The 16,676-nt window shown below is 36.6% G+C and overlaps 3 protein-coding genes across 3 annotated transcripts; 1 reads left to right on the top strand and 2 right to left on the bottom strand.

The window, feature by feature from the left end:
* The first annotated feature begins 6,837 nt into the window (after positions 1-6,837).
* Positions 6,838-9,108, top strand: LOC125059750. The gene is made up of 3 exons (XM_047664297.1): positions 6,838-6,854; positions 7,039-7,700; positions 7,995-9,108. The coding sequence occupies exons 1-3, from the start codon at positions 6,838-6,840 to the stop codon at positions 8,207-8,209; spliced, it is 894 nt and encodes a 297-aa protein (XP_047520253.1). The 3' UTR covers positions 8,210-9,108.
* On the bottom strand, positions 8,990-12,303 carry LOC125059643 (transmembrane protein 234 homolog). Its single transcript, XM_047664151.1, has 4 exons — positions 12,056-12,303; positions 10,395-10,537; positions 10,109-10,271; positions 8,990-9,384 (listed from the first exon to the last, which is right to left on the bottom strand). Exons 1-4 carry the CDS (start codon positions 12,069-12,071, stop codon positions 9,320-9,322), a joined length of 387 nt encoding a protein of 128 aa, XP_047520107.1. The 5' UTR covers positions 12,072-12,303; the 3' UTR covers positions 8,990-9,319.
* LOC125059642 lies at positions 11,009-12,057 on the bottom strand. Its single transcript, XM_047664149.1, has one exon. It carries the CDS (start codon positions 11,983-11,985, stop codon positions 11,104-11,106), a length of 882 nt encoding a protein of 293 aa, XP_047520105.1. The 5' UTR covers positions 11,986-12,057; the 3' UTR covers positions 11,009-11,103.
* Positions 12,304-16,676: the final 4,373 nt, after the last annotated feature.

Raw genomic sequence — 16,676 nt, 5'->3', positions numbered from 1 at the left:
AAAACTTTGCAAAAATAATGAGAAGGGGCAGCGCTGGGACTCCAATTTAACTTTGAGTTACCTCTTTACAATAATAAGAAAAATACCACCTAGTGTTGAAAAGCAAAAATAATCTTGGAACCTATCATCTCTCCATTTGAAAGCAACTGGCTATATGTGTGTTTATAACATTGTAGTTCTCAATAAATTTTACATCATTTACTAAATGTCTGCTTCTACTTTAATAATTAGTCTAAAAATTTGTCAAGAATACACGAAGTTTTTGGCATCGACATTGGCAAGTCCTAGTTTGGTAACAACGAAATACTTTCATGAATTTATTATCGATAAGAGAAAATTATTGTATTTTTGTTTAGCCATCAGTTCTGAAATGACTAATATCCATTAAAAATAAAACAAAAGCCGGAGCATATTGACTTGCTCGATAAACTCGAACCAGTGATGTATGGTCGAGTATTATTGATTTCCCTAAACTACATAGCCTCGGGTTAGTGACCAAATTCTAATTCTATTCTAAAGGGTCTTATTACAATAGTATACTACATTTTTATATTAAAATATTGATAACTGACTCCGTGCCGCCCACGTAAAGACATAATTTTCAAGATCGAGAATTATAAATTTTCGCCATAAACATAAAATGAATGATACGACTAGGTACTGCAATGAAAACTTCTCGATAGTGGCTTCTTACTGTAAGACGTCATGTTAATGTGATAGCGCTATCTAGTGGCGAGTAACGATAACTTTTTTCTTTGAGTCATCTAGCATTGACGATTACAAAGTTTCATTAAAACCACCTGGTAAACTACTTACATAATCATCGACATTTTTATTAATGTTCTACTGATTCATCAGTCACTAGGAACATTTCACAAAAAATAACTAATAGTATTACTCGTGCCTTATAATCAAAAACTTTTGTTACCTTTCAATAAATACTCTTTAAAGATTCTGTCAACTTTCACGTATTTCAAACGTTGGTCAAAATAATAACATCAAAAGCTAATAAAAATTGAAACATACCATATACTTTATATTGTTTTGCGTTCTAATATAGAAAAATGCATCCACATGGCAAAGCCGATACCAGCTGATTTCGATCTTCGGCATTTATCTAGAGACGTAAAACCAGAAGATAGCTACTTTGACAAAACACTTAATAATTTTAGTAAAGGCAATGGTAAGGACTTAGTTTTAGGAACCATAAGTGGGTGGATAACGGGAGTTGGAGTAATAAAAGTTGGCAAAACAGCTGCCGTAGGCCTTGGTGGAAGTATATTGTTACTCCATTTTGCTACGGAATTAGGATATTTGTGTGTAAACTGGGAAAAAGTAAGAGAAGCTATGAGTTATAGTCAAGAGTTGATGGATGCTGTACTGCGGTTCGTGAGAAAAAATAGCTGTTTCTCTGTCGGATTCGTTGGCGGTTTCTTCTTTGGCGTAGGATCAACGTGAGGTGGTATCAATAAATTATGAATTGATGGAGTTTTTAATTGTATTGTACATACTTGATTGGCGGCTATAAGTCGCTGTATTTTTTAACTTAAAGTACTTATAACAAATACTATTTATTGGAAGTGCGCGTTCTTAACGCGTACCTACAACCCTTCAGTAGGTTCTCTTTTACATTATTCATATAACGCAAAAACTACTACCGTCTTAATCTAGTACCTATAAAATATGTGTCAATGAGCCATATTCTACCGTCGTCGAAGTCACGAGCAGCACTTACTACAAGATACATTTAAACACATCTTTATTAAAATAAGATTATATACTTATAGTCTGGTAAAGCTAGATAGGTCAATGACGTAGTCACGTCAAAAAGGAAGATGCTGTAAGCAGTGGCGTAGCTAGGTGACCAAGGGCCGTGGGACAAATTAAAAAATGGGGCCCCACTGCTATGTAAACTGATTAGGTTTTATCAAATAAAAATATGAAATATACAAATACTTTAAAAATGCTGAGGTTCTTAAGCTCTATTTGTGCAGGGCAGGTAATAAAAATATTAAACAGTAACAACATAAATTACAAGTAATACTTGGTGTAGGTTTGGCGAATAAAACGATTTTTTTTTTTTGTCTTTTTTGTGAAATAAAGTCTTTAAACCTAAACCTAAAACGAAATAGAGAAGATTCAAGGGTTTATTATATAAAGGTCGGGCCTCCCAACCAACTTAATAACAATTATATTAACAATTTTTTCCTAGCTTTAGTTTTCACAAAAGTATCAATGACTTCGTTTAAATCCAAGCTTGATTGTTGTTTTTGTTTTCAAATGCTATCTAATTCGCGTTATACAATGAATTGTAGGGTAATTCCCTAGGCATAACTTCTGAATTTCTCACAACTGAGTTGTCTTGATTAAAGTGGGGTTGCATCCTGTCATATTAATTTTGAAAATGGGAGAAATTTACAAATGTTCAGAACGATCGAGATTTCTGGTAAGGATTTGAGGCCCCCCTGAGCTTAAGAGCCGGGGGCACTGCCCCGCCTAGCCCCTAGGTAGCTACGCCACTGGCTGTAAGCAAATAACCAGCATCCAGTAATAAAAAGCTATTTCTAATAAAAACCGATTTTTAGTATGATCCCAACTTTCGTTTGTTCCCTGAAACGGGAATATGGTAATGCAGTAAGATAAGCGAGGCCTTTTCCCTCCACCACGAAGAAGTCATTTTAAATAGGTAACAGATGCCACTACTTCATACAGCCAATGCTGGTGCAAGAACGAAGTATCTACTGTAGACAATATAAAGTGAAAAGACTTTTTGTTTTTATATTTGAAAGATAATCTTAAAACTACTTCACTGATTTTACAATGCCTAGATACTAAAATAAACGAGTGATAAAGAAGGTATTAAAAATTTGCATATCCACAAAGTAATAAGTAGCTATTTATAATGTGCCTACCTATAATCATATTGATTATCTATAAAAAGTCCTCGACAGATAAAAAAAATATTTTAGAAACTTGATAACATCAAATAATTATATAAATTATTATTAGATATATGAACATTACATGTTACAATAACGATAGCTATTGCAAATCCGACATAAGTGATGAGTTGGGCCGAATGTTCTAAGGGTTGCGACATCAGCGCAACATAATATATTAAGAGAGAGACCTTCATAGAAATTGCATACAAAAACGTTGATCCGGACCGCAATAATTGCGCTATCGTTGGAAGTTACAGAGCACGGCGCAGAACATATTTGTTGTCGTCTTTTACTTACACCTGTATATACTAGACCAAATATACTACACTACTACTATATAATAAGACCTAACATCATTAAAGTTCCTTAAAATAACTATGTTGCGCTATTGGTTATTGGTTTGTGGACTCATTTTCCGCACTTACTAGACTCTCAATAGGTCCGTCGTGCGCACTACGAGTATGTTGCGCTACATGAAAGTAAAGATGACGCACCTCTATTTATCAGGTCATATAACCACTTCGTAATGCAAGAAAATGTAGTACCTAATAGGTGAAATAAAGGATATTTATTTAAAGTAAAATTGACATTTGGCCTCTATAACAAAAATACTTAAGTCAGCTGAAAATATATCTATAATTAAAAATAGAATTAAATTGCCAACACTTTCTGCTAGACAAACTGTTCGAAACAAAATTACATATTGTTGATTAGTCTCTAAACTTAAGATTTTTCTAGCGAACCATTTGTCTCGTAGACGATTTAAAGAAGAGAAAACACTGTCACATAGAGTAGACAAAATGATAGTTTTATATCAAGGCAGATTATGCATGTTTTGTTTGCTTCAGTAACTGATCGTTTATTAAGTTGCAATCCTATTCCATTTAAGTATTATTGATAAAACTAAAAATATTACTGTAGATTTTCAAACAGACTTAGCTTGTATATTACAAAATTATTACTAAAGTAGCTTACTCCTTCCCCTATTGAGCAGTAAAATTTCTTCACCCAAAATAAATATGGATATAAATGTAGATAGCCAATGGGATAACAGAGTTATGTATTTTACTTTCGGAGTTCATACACAAAGCAAAACAATAAAAAAATTTAGATTTAAAATCTTCTCAAATCATAAACCTTAACTATAAATAAAGCGGTAAAACAACCGAGAGAAATAAAATAAAAATGTGACTTAATTTCCGGTTACAGCTAGACCCAGTAAACCAGTCCAGCCTGTGATGCCCACAACAGATGACAGAACACAACAGACAGCGGACTCCATGCCAAATGTACCTGTGCCATCTCTACCACCAATGTTATCAACAGTACAATCGGTACCATCGACTATTCCCATAGCTACTATTCAGCCAATGCCTAAATCTTCAGAACCACTGAAACCACCGGATGACACACCATCGTTTCCAGAGAAACCAACCTTTGTACCACCCAAACCAATATCCCAGTCACCGAAGATATCACCATCATCAATTCCCAACCCGAGTCCAAGTGCCACCACAACCAAACCTGTACAATTAGGCTATGCCAACTATGGTTGCTACATGTACTCAGTGCCAGTGTATTCGGCATTTCAACCCGTTTCATATCCTGATTTTGTTCAGCCAAATAATAATCAAAGACCAGTAACTGATCAACCGACAGCGACAGAAGTTGTTTATCCCCAAACGAGAGACGGTACAGCTTCAGCAGAAGGGAAAGTGGAAGAAAAGTTCCCAGAAACAATTCCTGACGAAACAAAATCTCAAACTGACTTTGAAGAAAATTTTACCCCAAAAGTAATACCTGCAAATATAGATACAAATATTCCTGAAGGTAATAAAAGTAAAATAGACAGTGTAAATAATAATTTAAATAGTCCTGGTACAATTTCTACACCGATGTTTAAAGATTCAAATAAGAAACCCACATCAGAAAGGTTTAGTCTAAAAACCAGCATCCCAATCAGTAAGATAGACATGAAGTGTGTAACCAATACTTCAGACAGTTTGCAATCTCCTCAACTAAAGAAACCTTTCAACCCAGCTTTCCATACCTCTAAAGCAGATGCACCAAAAATCGAAATACAAAGTAATGTGCTAATAAACGAAAAAAAGTTAAAAGATGTTTCAGGTTCGACTAATAGTATAAGTACTCTGATAACAGCCGCTGAAGTTATAAATCAGGCTGAAACTCAATTTCGCAAGCCTGATGCGAAAACAGACGTGGAACTAAATAAAGATGCATGTAAAACAAGTATGCTACCTCCCAATATAATACCATCTCGCACAATTTTTAACCCGATAAATTTAGACTCAATAACTCCAAAATTTTCATCACCATCACAAGAGAGAACAAACGATCAAAAATCAAACCAACTATTACTGATACAAAATAAAAATTCTTCAAATCAGAAGATGCTACTTGCCATACAACAACAAACCCCTCAGTTGCCAATTCCTAGAACTGGAGTCGACCAAAAAAACTTGCAAACTCCTTCACGGCAGTCTAGCCAAGCAAAAAAATGTAAAGAAGAATTGGATAATGAAAATGAAACATCGTCCAAAGTCGTTTCCTTAAAAAGGATGCACCAAGACGACTGTGACGAGAATGATTTTGAAAATCTAATAACGGAAAATCAAATTTATGGGAATAAGATAGTCGTGAAGGAGAAGTCGCAAGGAACCTTACAGGAGCAAGAAATTAAAAACAAAAACAATGTGGAAAAAGCGGTTCAACCAACTGCAAAAAACCTAGTATTACAATCTAATTTTGTTTACTTAAGCAATGTTCAGTTTCCGGCAAATGTTATGATGATTAAAAATAACGTTAAAGTAAATAATGAATCCATAAAACCATCAGTTAATGAAATCAAACCTAATGCAGATATAAGTAAAATGAATAACAATATCGAATCTGTGGCCAATAGTTCAATTACTAAGACAACGCAGGAAAATAAAGAGATTCAAATTCTTAGAAATAACAACTTAAATCAAAAATTACCAAGTAAAAACAGTAACACAGATATGGTCATACAGACACCAAATTCAAAAGTTATAATGAATCCACAAATAGTTTATCAAGTCCCGATGATAAAAGAAAGAGATAATCAATCAATTAATAATCAAAACATAATCGGGCGAGATGGAACAAAATTTGTAGAAAGCAAAAACGAAGCTCAAAAACTTGAAAAGAACAGAACCAATGATAAAGTTTTCATAGCTTGTCAAATAGATTCTAAATTACAACCAAAACTATTAATAACGAATATAAGAGCTAATTTAAATGCAACAGAAGAAGTAAGCTCACTAGATCTCTATGAAAAAAGAAAGAGATTGAGGAGATTAAAGCATTTAACAAACCGTGATAGTAAAGAACCTAAAAAAAATATTATACCAGCAGAAGAAGTTGAAAACCACATTATAACACCTGAAAAAATTATAGATGAAATCTCTAACGAATTTTATACAAAGAAATCAGATAGAAATGATATAGAAAGTGGGAGTGAGTATGAAGATGACGATATTATCGATTATGAAAAAATTATTAAGGATTTCAGTTCAACAACCAAGAACAATTTTCACGATAAAAAACGATTTCTTGAAAATTTTCAATTAACAACGTTCAAAGATTACAAAGGTGAGATTATTTTTAATAATTATAAAAAAAATACAGATTTCTTTTTCCTGATAATTTCTCTTGCTTATTATGCAAGTAATGATCAGCCTTATGTGCCTGATACGTGAAAGTACAAGTACGATTTTTGAGTAAGCTAAAGCAGCTTTCTCACGATGTTTTCCTTCGAGGCCATTACCTCAAATTAGATATTTATGGCATTAAAAAGACAGGTATTATTAATTAGCATATTAATGATTTCCCTCTTGTAATTTTAGAACGAGAAATGGATCGACAGGAGAGGTCTATTAAAAAAGATGCGATTGCATCGGCATATATATCTGCCGGTCGAATAGACTGCCTTACGGCAGAAAATAATTGTTACGAGCGCAAAAGGGACGAATCAAATGACCATACAGTCCCTACATTTTTAGAAGAGTCCGGTGTGATGCATCCAATAAAACAAACTTTTCTATCGCGACTGAAGCTTTCTCCAGTTACTAGAAAAGCAAGAGACGGTACGCCGCAAAAATAGCATCAGTACAAAAGGCTACATTCGAGACTCTTATCTCTATTTGATTTCAGGTTACGAGAAAATATGGCAAGAAGTTTTAAAAGAAAGGAAACGTCGCGAAAAACCATCAGGAAATTCCCAAACGAAACAACGAAAACTTGAAGGTGATCTTAATTTAGGCACAAACGACCAATTAAAACTTCTCAATGAAATAAAAAATCAAGTCAACGAAAACAATAATTTAATTAAAAAAAGACTAGACTCTCACACCGAAGCTGGCGATAGCATTAAAATATTAGCTGAGAAGAATTTCTCTGTACTGAATCGACTGTCCAAAATGGCCGATATAAGTGTAAAGATTTTTAGTGGACAAGATACAAGAAAACGTGATTTAACGCCAGGCTTTGACAGTGAAAATATCCAAGTAACTAAACCGATAGCCAATTATACACCAATTAAGGTACCAAATATATATAAAACTCGTGTCACTGAAACCATAACTAGCACGGAGGAAACAAAACCGCAAGAGATAATTGACGATGGAGAAAAATTCAGGGACGCCAGTTGTCAAACCTCAAACAACTCCTGGCCCGGCGTGGAAACCTTTATTAAAAACTATAAAGAGTATGACGCAGGTAAATAAAAATATTTCACATTACTGTACTATTCTCGCACTTCATCAAAATTGGTTTAGTAGTTTAAATGTAAAAGGTACAGGCGAGGCGAAGGTAAGGCAAGTCAATTAAGAAATTTTAGTTTTTTTATCATTGTCCTATTTTACAATACATTTAATCGTACATATCGTAAATCCAAAATGTCTTAAAATACAAATTTTAGCTAAAATGTTACTGATTATAAAATTACCATCGAGCATTACATTATAACCCTTCCGTCAAGGCTTAATTTAATATTGGAAATCCTATAAACAGCTCGCAAGAAAGAAATATTGGATCTAAATCGTAGCAACACAACACTTCGTGTCGGGAGTGCATATGTGACTAGGAACGCGTCCCGAGACTCCGACAGGGCGAAGGCTCTAGTCGCTGAAAGGAAACATTTGGCAAAAGAGGAGACCGCTGTAAGGAAGTCCATAAAGAAATTGTACAGCGCTTTAGAAACTATAAGGAGTCACATTAAATCTTAGTCGCAATAAGAATTGTAATTGCGTTGATTCATAATTTAGGTTATTGTTTACCAAAGAGTTGAGACAGTTTATACTTAAAATACTTATTGCCATCACAGATTGTTAATATAGACTAGCAGGTGAAAAAAATTCATATCATCTCATAGGCATCAGCTAAATATTGAAAACATCCATTTAGTTAGTATATTAGAGTGATAACTTTTTTAAGTTTGCAACTGATATAATAACAAGTATACTGTAATAATAAGAGCAAAAAATGAATTTTATCCATATTTCGATACAAATTGTCATAAATAATATAAGTAATAAAGTACTTATTAAAATATATTTTTGCAAAGTAGAACTAACTTAACTTAATAAGACTAATGTTATTTAATAGTATTAAATATTTTGTTCTCATCTCATATTTCAAATAAATATGACTGTAAAAATATTTCGTACTTTATGAATAAAACCCAATTTGTCTGTTAAATCATATATTTTGCGATCAAGCAATTGTTTTATTTTTTAGTATTTTTTATTTTAGAAACAAATGACAGTGTTTATGTTAATTTTACATTTAAATATTGATTGTGAATAATTGTATTATTCTAAAAAAGTGAAAATGTAAACAGTTTAGATAAAAGTAGTTAAACTACTCAGAGTAAGGATATATAATTGTTCAAGAAACAGCAATATTAGAAGAAAAGAAAATAAATTATCAAGATTTTTATATTTGCGATTTGATCATTTGAATATAATTATTGAAATATCAAATATACTGATATTTTTTTTATTCCCTTGTGATTTCTTTACAGAACATACATCTATTTATTCACCTTTAACATATATTTATTATTTGTATAAAATACTTTATATGTAAATTACTACTATAGAAATAAAGAACTTTGTCATACAAATTGTGTATTACTTTTATCACATAACATCACAGAATAAGTCACCAAACCCGAGGTTTCAATATCCAAGTAATAACTACGAGTCGTATTTTTTTCTATGGGGCAGCTGATAAAGAGATATGATTAAAATAATCCTTCTACAGCTTAAATTTTGGTTTCTTTCAATATCGGAAACAGAGTTTTATAGTTTCAACTTAATATGTTATATAATTAACTAAACATTGTCCATACAACAGAGGAATGTTCCACCGACGACCAGCACCACGCCGAGAATGGCTCCTGAAAACAAAGACATAATATTCATTTACTAACAGACTATTCAGACCTTATGCTCTTATTCACAGATCTAGAGACCAGCATTGTTATAGAATCTGCTCAAATCCTAATACACTCTTGCAATAAACGGGCACCTAATTAAATTTACGATCTAAGGACGATTTCAGTTAATTAAATTTAATTTGATTGTCTGACATAGTCTGTATACTTATAATCGTGTAAAATAATTCGCGTGAAGTTAATTCTGGAAATTTCAATGAATTTATTATAACCCTAAACACGGCTAACAATCAGAAATGGTTGGCAAGAAAGACAAGAAGATTAAGCTCCCTGGCGTTTTGTGGAGCGGGTTGAACTGATTTCACTTCTTTAGAACATCCCAGAAATGCTAAATTGGATTGAGGTCCAGGACGAGGTCAATAACGAAGTAGAGAAAAAAATTTACAGAGCCCGTTTTTATGCAGAGTTTATCTTTAATAAACATAATCAATCAGTCGTTTTGAGTTCAAACTGGCAGAAGAAAATAACGTTACGTACAACAGCCGTTCCGAATTAAAATACGTAAATAAATAATCTATTTTAAGTTTACTGATGGAATTAAAAAATATCTGAGATACTGATATTAATTTTAATACTATAACATCATGAAATTGCTAGATTATATATATTATGTATTGGATAAACAACAAATACTACTCCTCGCAAAGCCAAAGTTGAGTTATCTTACGAGAATCAAGCGGTTCTTCAGACCCAATAGCAGCGGCAGTAATAGCAGTGAAGGCGAAGGCGAGGCTGTTCGCTGCTGGAACTGCTGTTGATAGGGGCAGTCGCTGTACAGCCATTAAGTAGACCAGGGAACCCGCTTGGTTTATCAGCCATGGTAGAACATACTAACAAAAAACTCATTGGAATATCATCTTAAAGACGTTTAGCATCATAGTTTGTGATTATTTTTTAAATATGAGGTAGATCAGACAGACAGACACTAAAGTTTTTAAAATTAATTTACATACCTTCCAGTTACTTAGCAAGAATACCACTTCAGCATACAGCTGGCCCACCTTACTCTTAGCTTGCACCGAGCGAAGGCCTTTGGTTCCCTGACGAATAAATGGATTTGTGCAACCCCATAGCACCCCCGTCAGAAATAAAAGACCTGAAAACCACAATTGACTGCTTCTATATCATTAACTTTACAAATTATATAAAAAGTTCCAAAACTTATAAAATTTCCATTCTCATCTATACTTAAAATAAGTTTTGTGTGATATTCAATAATGAAGTCAAAAATATGACTCAAGTGTACAAATGAGTATGTAATAAAGAACACAATAAAAATATTTGTATATGTTTATTAACTTTTTTTACAATAAGTTAATAGTTATTGAACTACTTATAATAATTTGTCTTGAGTCCTTCCTTAATTTATACTACAACACATACTCGTATATGTTTTTATAAAATTCCTTTATATAAATCATACTTTAAAATTGTAAAATTATACAAAACTATACATCTGAAATATAAAAATAAAAAAAACTACTAAATTATCACAAATTAAAGTAAAGACATGCTTCATTTAAAATAAAGTAGTTTATAGATTTAAAAATAAATTTATAAGGCTACATCTAAAATATAAGAATTAAAATTACAAATTGTTAAAAAGCTTTGGCTTTAGTATAATATATAAAATTCTTATAATATATTTAAAATTGATAATTATCAGTATCCTAATGGAACACCAGGTGTCATAGGTTTTATTATTGAGAAGGGCACACAGTTATTATCCACCCACTCACTAAAATGTTTGCCCAATACTACAGCACATTCCAAAGCCATTATACAGTCATTCTCAGCATGATGGGCTTCCACATTTTGACGATTTAAGAGTCTTTCATGTATATTTTTTAACTTATACTTTTCTCTTGGCTGATTTCCTTTGCTCCATGGAAATCTACGTTTGGCCTTAAGTATGTTACTTCTTGAAATTTCTTTAGTTAATTTTTGTCTAACTGGAGTTGATTCATTTATGGCTTTCATCCACAATGTGTTTTCAGAATCACCTAATGTATGGGTTGATAAGCTGTCAACTTCAGTAACATCACTTATGGATGAGATACCCACAATGGGCATTTTTATTTTACTATAATTGTCTTTCTGTAGAATATCATAAAAACCGTGGTAACAGTCAGCACATAGTAAATCTTCAGCAAACTTGTTGCCAAGTATATCTATATGACGCTTGAGAATCGGAAAATCAAATCCAAGTCCATTTTGGGCAATAAGACACACTGGCTTTGAAAGCATATTAAGAAAGGTGTTTAATATGTTGAAAACATTTTGTTCAAACGCCGGCTCGTGTTCTAGTAACTCATTGCACAGGCCTGTGATTTCTGTTGATTCAGGCTGAATCATCCGCAGTGGATTGAGACAAAGTGTAACCTTATGTTGAACGCGAGGCACATTTCCTTGTTTAGTATCAAGGAAATGGTTACGTTTCACGGCAATTAAACTAATTTCGGCAATACGAGTTTTACCAATCTCTTCTGAAGGGAGCCCTGTAGTCTCAAGATCTAGAAACACGTAGGTCGCAACACGAGACATGGTACGCGTTATAAGAATGTCCGATTAGTGAAGACTAAATATAACATTGAAACTAAAATGATAAGCTTACCCAAGCCATTCAACATCGCTTATCACGCAATTTTTTACATTAAAATAATCGGAATACTTTGGTGATCACAATATTATTATTCATATTTTATTTATTTACTATTCAATCCTGCATATTAATTTAGAAATAAATATTTTTTTACAGAATAACGCGAACTATAAATAAGATTTAAGACTTCCTTGTAAAATTACAAATTTATTGTTTTGAATTTTGTTTATACTTTATAAGTTGCAACACTAATGATTACAATATACGTCATTCGTAAGTGAAACGTCTGATATATGCACAGATCAAATAGACACATAGAGTATGAGGTAAGTTAGTAATGCGATTGACGTTTGGCGCCCAGATTGTGCTGTGTATCTAATTTGTTCAACCCAACGTGGAAATGCAGATTTTACCTAACTCCATTTTCTTTAAGCGTGTCCTATCTCGGGCGTTTACTGTATATGGTACCGGTGGTATCGTAGGATTTTAATGCGTATGCACAATAGTGCAAATTGCGAAAATGAAATGCGACCGCTCCGCATGCAGCGACTGGCGACGCTGGCTACCTGGCGAATTAGCACACTATAGCACTTTTTTTGCTTTTGCATAGTCTCTTAATTATTTTTCTTACTTAGGTATCCTGAAAGAAATTGTTAGTAAGGCTCCTGCTCTCCTAATTATTAATATTTTACATAATAATGATTTTAAAATTTGATTTAAAATAATTAAATAAAATAATAATTATTATTTTATTATAATTTGATTGATCATTTAATTAAAATTTATTTTTGATTTTGATTTTTGAGTCGAGACAGAACTGAATGCATTGGCGACGCGATGTCGTTAATATTAACTGGTTCTTTAAAGATATCTACTATTTCTTCCCAGCATTTAATTTTCATATTACGATCAGAATACTCAGATAACGAGGCATCCTATAAACAGGGACGATTCTGAATTTCTACGATAAATCTCTCAGTATCGAAACTAATTTTTCGCTATCTTATTGCAATGAGCGCGAATTTGGCATCTTGCTTGGCGGACCGTTGGCTACCGAGTGAGTGAGACGCAACTTGCTCGCATACATTTTGTTGGCGACGTCGCCAGGCAGTCGGTGGAATCTTTGCGTCGTTTTCGCGTATACATTGTCGGGAAAAAGGTTAAGATTGTGCAGCAGTCCGCGCTACGCTTACTAAACGCGACATTATACCACGTATCGCGAAGGTGGTGGCTTTCTATACAAGATTACGATATAAGTGTCGAGTATAGGCCGGGAGAACACATGAAACATGTAGATGCGCTTAGTAGACATCCGGTTGATGCTATGAACATGAATCGTCTAGAAGTGGCGGATTAGTTTTATACGGTGCAATGTCAGGACGATAGTTGAGCGCAATCGTTAGTCAATTAATAGATAATACCGGCGGATATAAAATAATTTCGAAATTATTGATGATAGGCTCTATCGTAAAACCTTGAACGACAATAGGTTAAACTATTCGAGTACTACGAAGAATATTTCGTTTATTTTCCTTCTCTGATCACATAGTCACCGATCACGGAAAGGCGTTCACGAGTAACTTTAAGAAGTTTTCGAACGATAAACAATTAAGACATACTCTCGCTTGTCCGCGTTCTATCGGTCAAGTGGAACGTACAAATAAGATAATACTGGATGCATTACGAGCCACAGACCCCAGTGAAGCCTCTAGCAATTGGGCTAACTCTTTGTCCGACATAATTTGGGGAATTAACAACACAATTGATAACACCACCATTTACAAACCTTACGATTTGATGTTTGCTCGGGCCGGTAGATCAGTATGTGATGTTGCAGTTCCCGGGCGTCTTTCTGAACCAGTAGAGTCGCGTCGAAAGAATGCATCTGATAGGATACTAAAAGCGAGTTCTACAATGAAACGTTACTTTGTCAAAAAGCGAAAATCTGCTCACATCTATAAGCAGGGTGATTTTGTCCTATGGCGACAAACACCGACTTGTAGCGCATCCAAAGTTAACACTAAACTTGACGACTTGTATTCCGGTCTTTATGTCGTAACTAAGGTAATGGGCAATGATAGGTACCAAATGAGAAGTACACCTAAAGGGTTTACGTGGATATAAGAGTTTTACTGGATTAGTATCTGCCGATTCGTTAAGACCCTATAAAAGCATTATTACTGTATCTGATAGTGCCAGCAGTTCAGATGAGCAACTTGAAACCGAAGATCTGATTGATTTATTAGAGAGCTAATTGTAGTTGTTGTTCCCACGGGAACAACTGTTTCAGGATGGCCGAGTGTAACGGACGTGACGTCGCCAGTCACATCCTGCCAAGCCAAGCCAAAGCCAAGCCAAAGCCAAGCCAGAGCCAAGCCAAGCCAAGCCAAAGCCAAAGCCAAAGCCAAAGCTATAGCCAAAGCCAAGCCATGCCATGTTGACCAACCCTCCAGCCAACCGCCATGCCTGCCAACCGCAAATGCCAGCCACTTGGAGGGGATGAGCCTATATAAGCCAAAGCCAGCCATATTAAAACCTACATTTTTAAAAAAAAAATAATAATAAAAAAAAAAATAATAAAATTAAAAAAAAAAAGACGACTCTGCGCCCGACTGCCGACCTGTGCGGACGTCTGCTCCTGCCAACGCGCCATCCTGCTGCCATCTCGCTCACTCGCTGTGAGTCATCGCCGCTTGCCGCTGTACAGTGCGCACGCGCTGTCCGACTGCTGCCCTTGCTGCCCGCTGCCCTCTCATTGGTCGCTTCGCGTCTTCGGTGATTGGACATCGTGTTGAAGGCTGCAATTTATGAGCGCGGGTTTACCTGCGGCCGTCCGATAGCCACCTAACGGTGCCAAACGGTTATCGAACGGTTAACGCCTTGTGCGGGTGTTTTGTCCGGGGTGCATACACCGTGCCTTTTTCAAGGCGCGAATCAGCCCCTCCGCTTCCTCCAAGTCCTGTGCGCAGCCGGGCCTCCTAGTAGGCACTTATTAGGGAGTAGGAACTCCAACTACTCTCTTGAAACCGGCTTCAATCAGGTCCACTGTTGGACGGGTCCTGTCACTTCCGCGGGGGCTCTACTTACCCAAACCCCTGCGGGCTGGTTAGGTCTGTGACAAACCTCACCTCCGCTATCACCAGCGGAGACACATACATATTAGGGCAAACCACAGCTTAGGTACTCACACGTTAGACGTAGGTACACACTCGCCGCCAAACTGTATTGCTTCCCGCATACAGGATGGCGTCCGAGGCTCAACCCCCCGACGATGTAAGATTATTCTTAAACTTTTTAAGAAATAGATATCCGGATATCATTACGGAATTTTACGAGTCACAATGTGAGGACTCACCTCGCTCGCCTTCCCCGTCGCCGTTTATGACGACGGAAAATGCCTCCGCGAAGGCACCGCGAACTAATAATAATAAAACCTCACCCGACCAATCCCGCCCTCGCTCGCGCTCGCGCTCACCACTCTCCGAAGTGGAAAGCGTAAGCGATGAGGAGGCGGAAAATCTAGCGCGTCCATTGTCGGCAATGTCGGCCCAATCCGCTCCGGCGGAAACGGTTGACGAAGCCGTTTTATCATCTTCTTCGGAATCCGACGGATTCCAAACCGTCGGACGTAAGAAAAAGCGTTCAGCTAACGGCGGCCCACCCGCGAAAAGGCCTACACAGCCAATAAACCCTCCGAAGAGGGATTTAAGTTCGTTGTTATCGGACAAATCGGACAAACCTGCGCCCTCCGCCCCCGCGGACCGCATCAAAACCCCCCCGCCCGTTTATGTTAGGGACAAGGGCGTATGGCCCACCCTTTCTAAGCTTCTCGACTCAAAGTCGATCAGTTATAAAGCCCGAACTTTGAGGGATAACATATGCATACAGGTGTTCACACCTGAGCACCACCGGTTCCTTACCTCCTACCTTCGTTCCGAAGGTATCGGAGGTCACACTTTCCCCTTGCCCGAGGAGCGCGTCCTTAGGGTAGTTATCAAGGGCATCCCGAAGGAAATAGACTCCGGGGTCGTCCAAATAGACCTGACCGAGCAGGGATACCCCGTTAGGGATGTATTCCGTATGCTAAACCGCTCCACCAAAGAAGAGTACGATATGGTACTTGTAGTCCTAGACCCTACTCCGAGTGGGAAAAAGATTTTTAACCTTCGGGAGTGCTGTAAGCTCTCGGGGTTGAGGGTTGAAACTCCCCTCAAACACTCTTTTACAAGGCAGTGTCATCGCTGCCAACTCTACGGGCACGCAGCCCGAAACTGTTTTGCGAGGGCGCGGTGCGTCAAGTGTTTAGGCGACCATGGCACCTCGGACTGTAAGCGGACACTCCCGTGCGCTGAGCCGCCGGCGTGTGTGCTTTGCGGGCAACATGGGCACCCTGCGAATTATCGCGGTTGTCCTAGAGCCCCCAAGGCGCATAAGCCGCCGTCTTGGCGCATGGTGGGTCGCGACGCGGCCCGTCGTGGCACGGGAGCAAAGCCCTCATACGTGCCGGCCCCGCCCCCCGGTATTAGTCCATGGGCCAAGCCCTCCGTTACGGAGGGCCCTCCCCAACTCACGGCAGAAGCCTTCCCGCCTCTGCCATCAAAATCGGCAGCCGCAGCGCCTTCCCAGGTCCCTG

The sequence above is a fragment of the Pieris napi genome, chromosome 20 (assembly GCF_905475465.1).
Source record: "Pieris napi chromosome 20, ilPieNapi1.2, whole genome shotgun sequence".
NCBI lineage: Eukaryota > Metazoa > Arthropoda > Insecta > Lepidoptera > Pieridae > Pieris > Pieris napi.
Note: the sequence above shows the minus strand (reverse complement) of the source record. Positions and strands in the feature narration are given on the sequence as shown.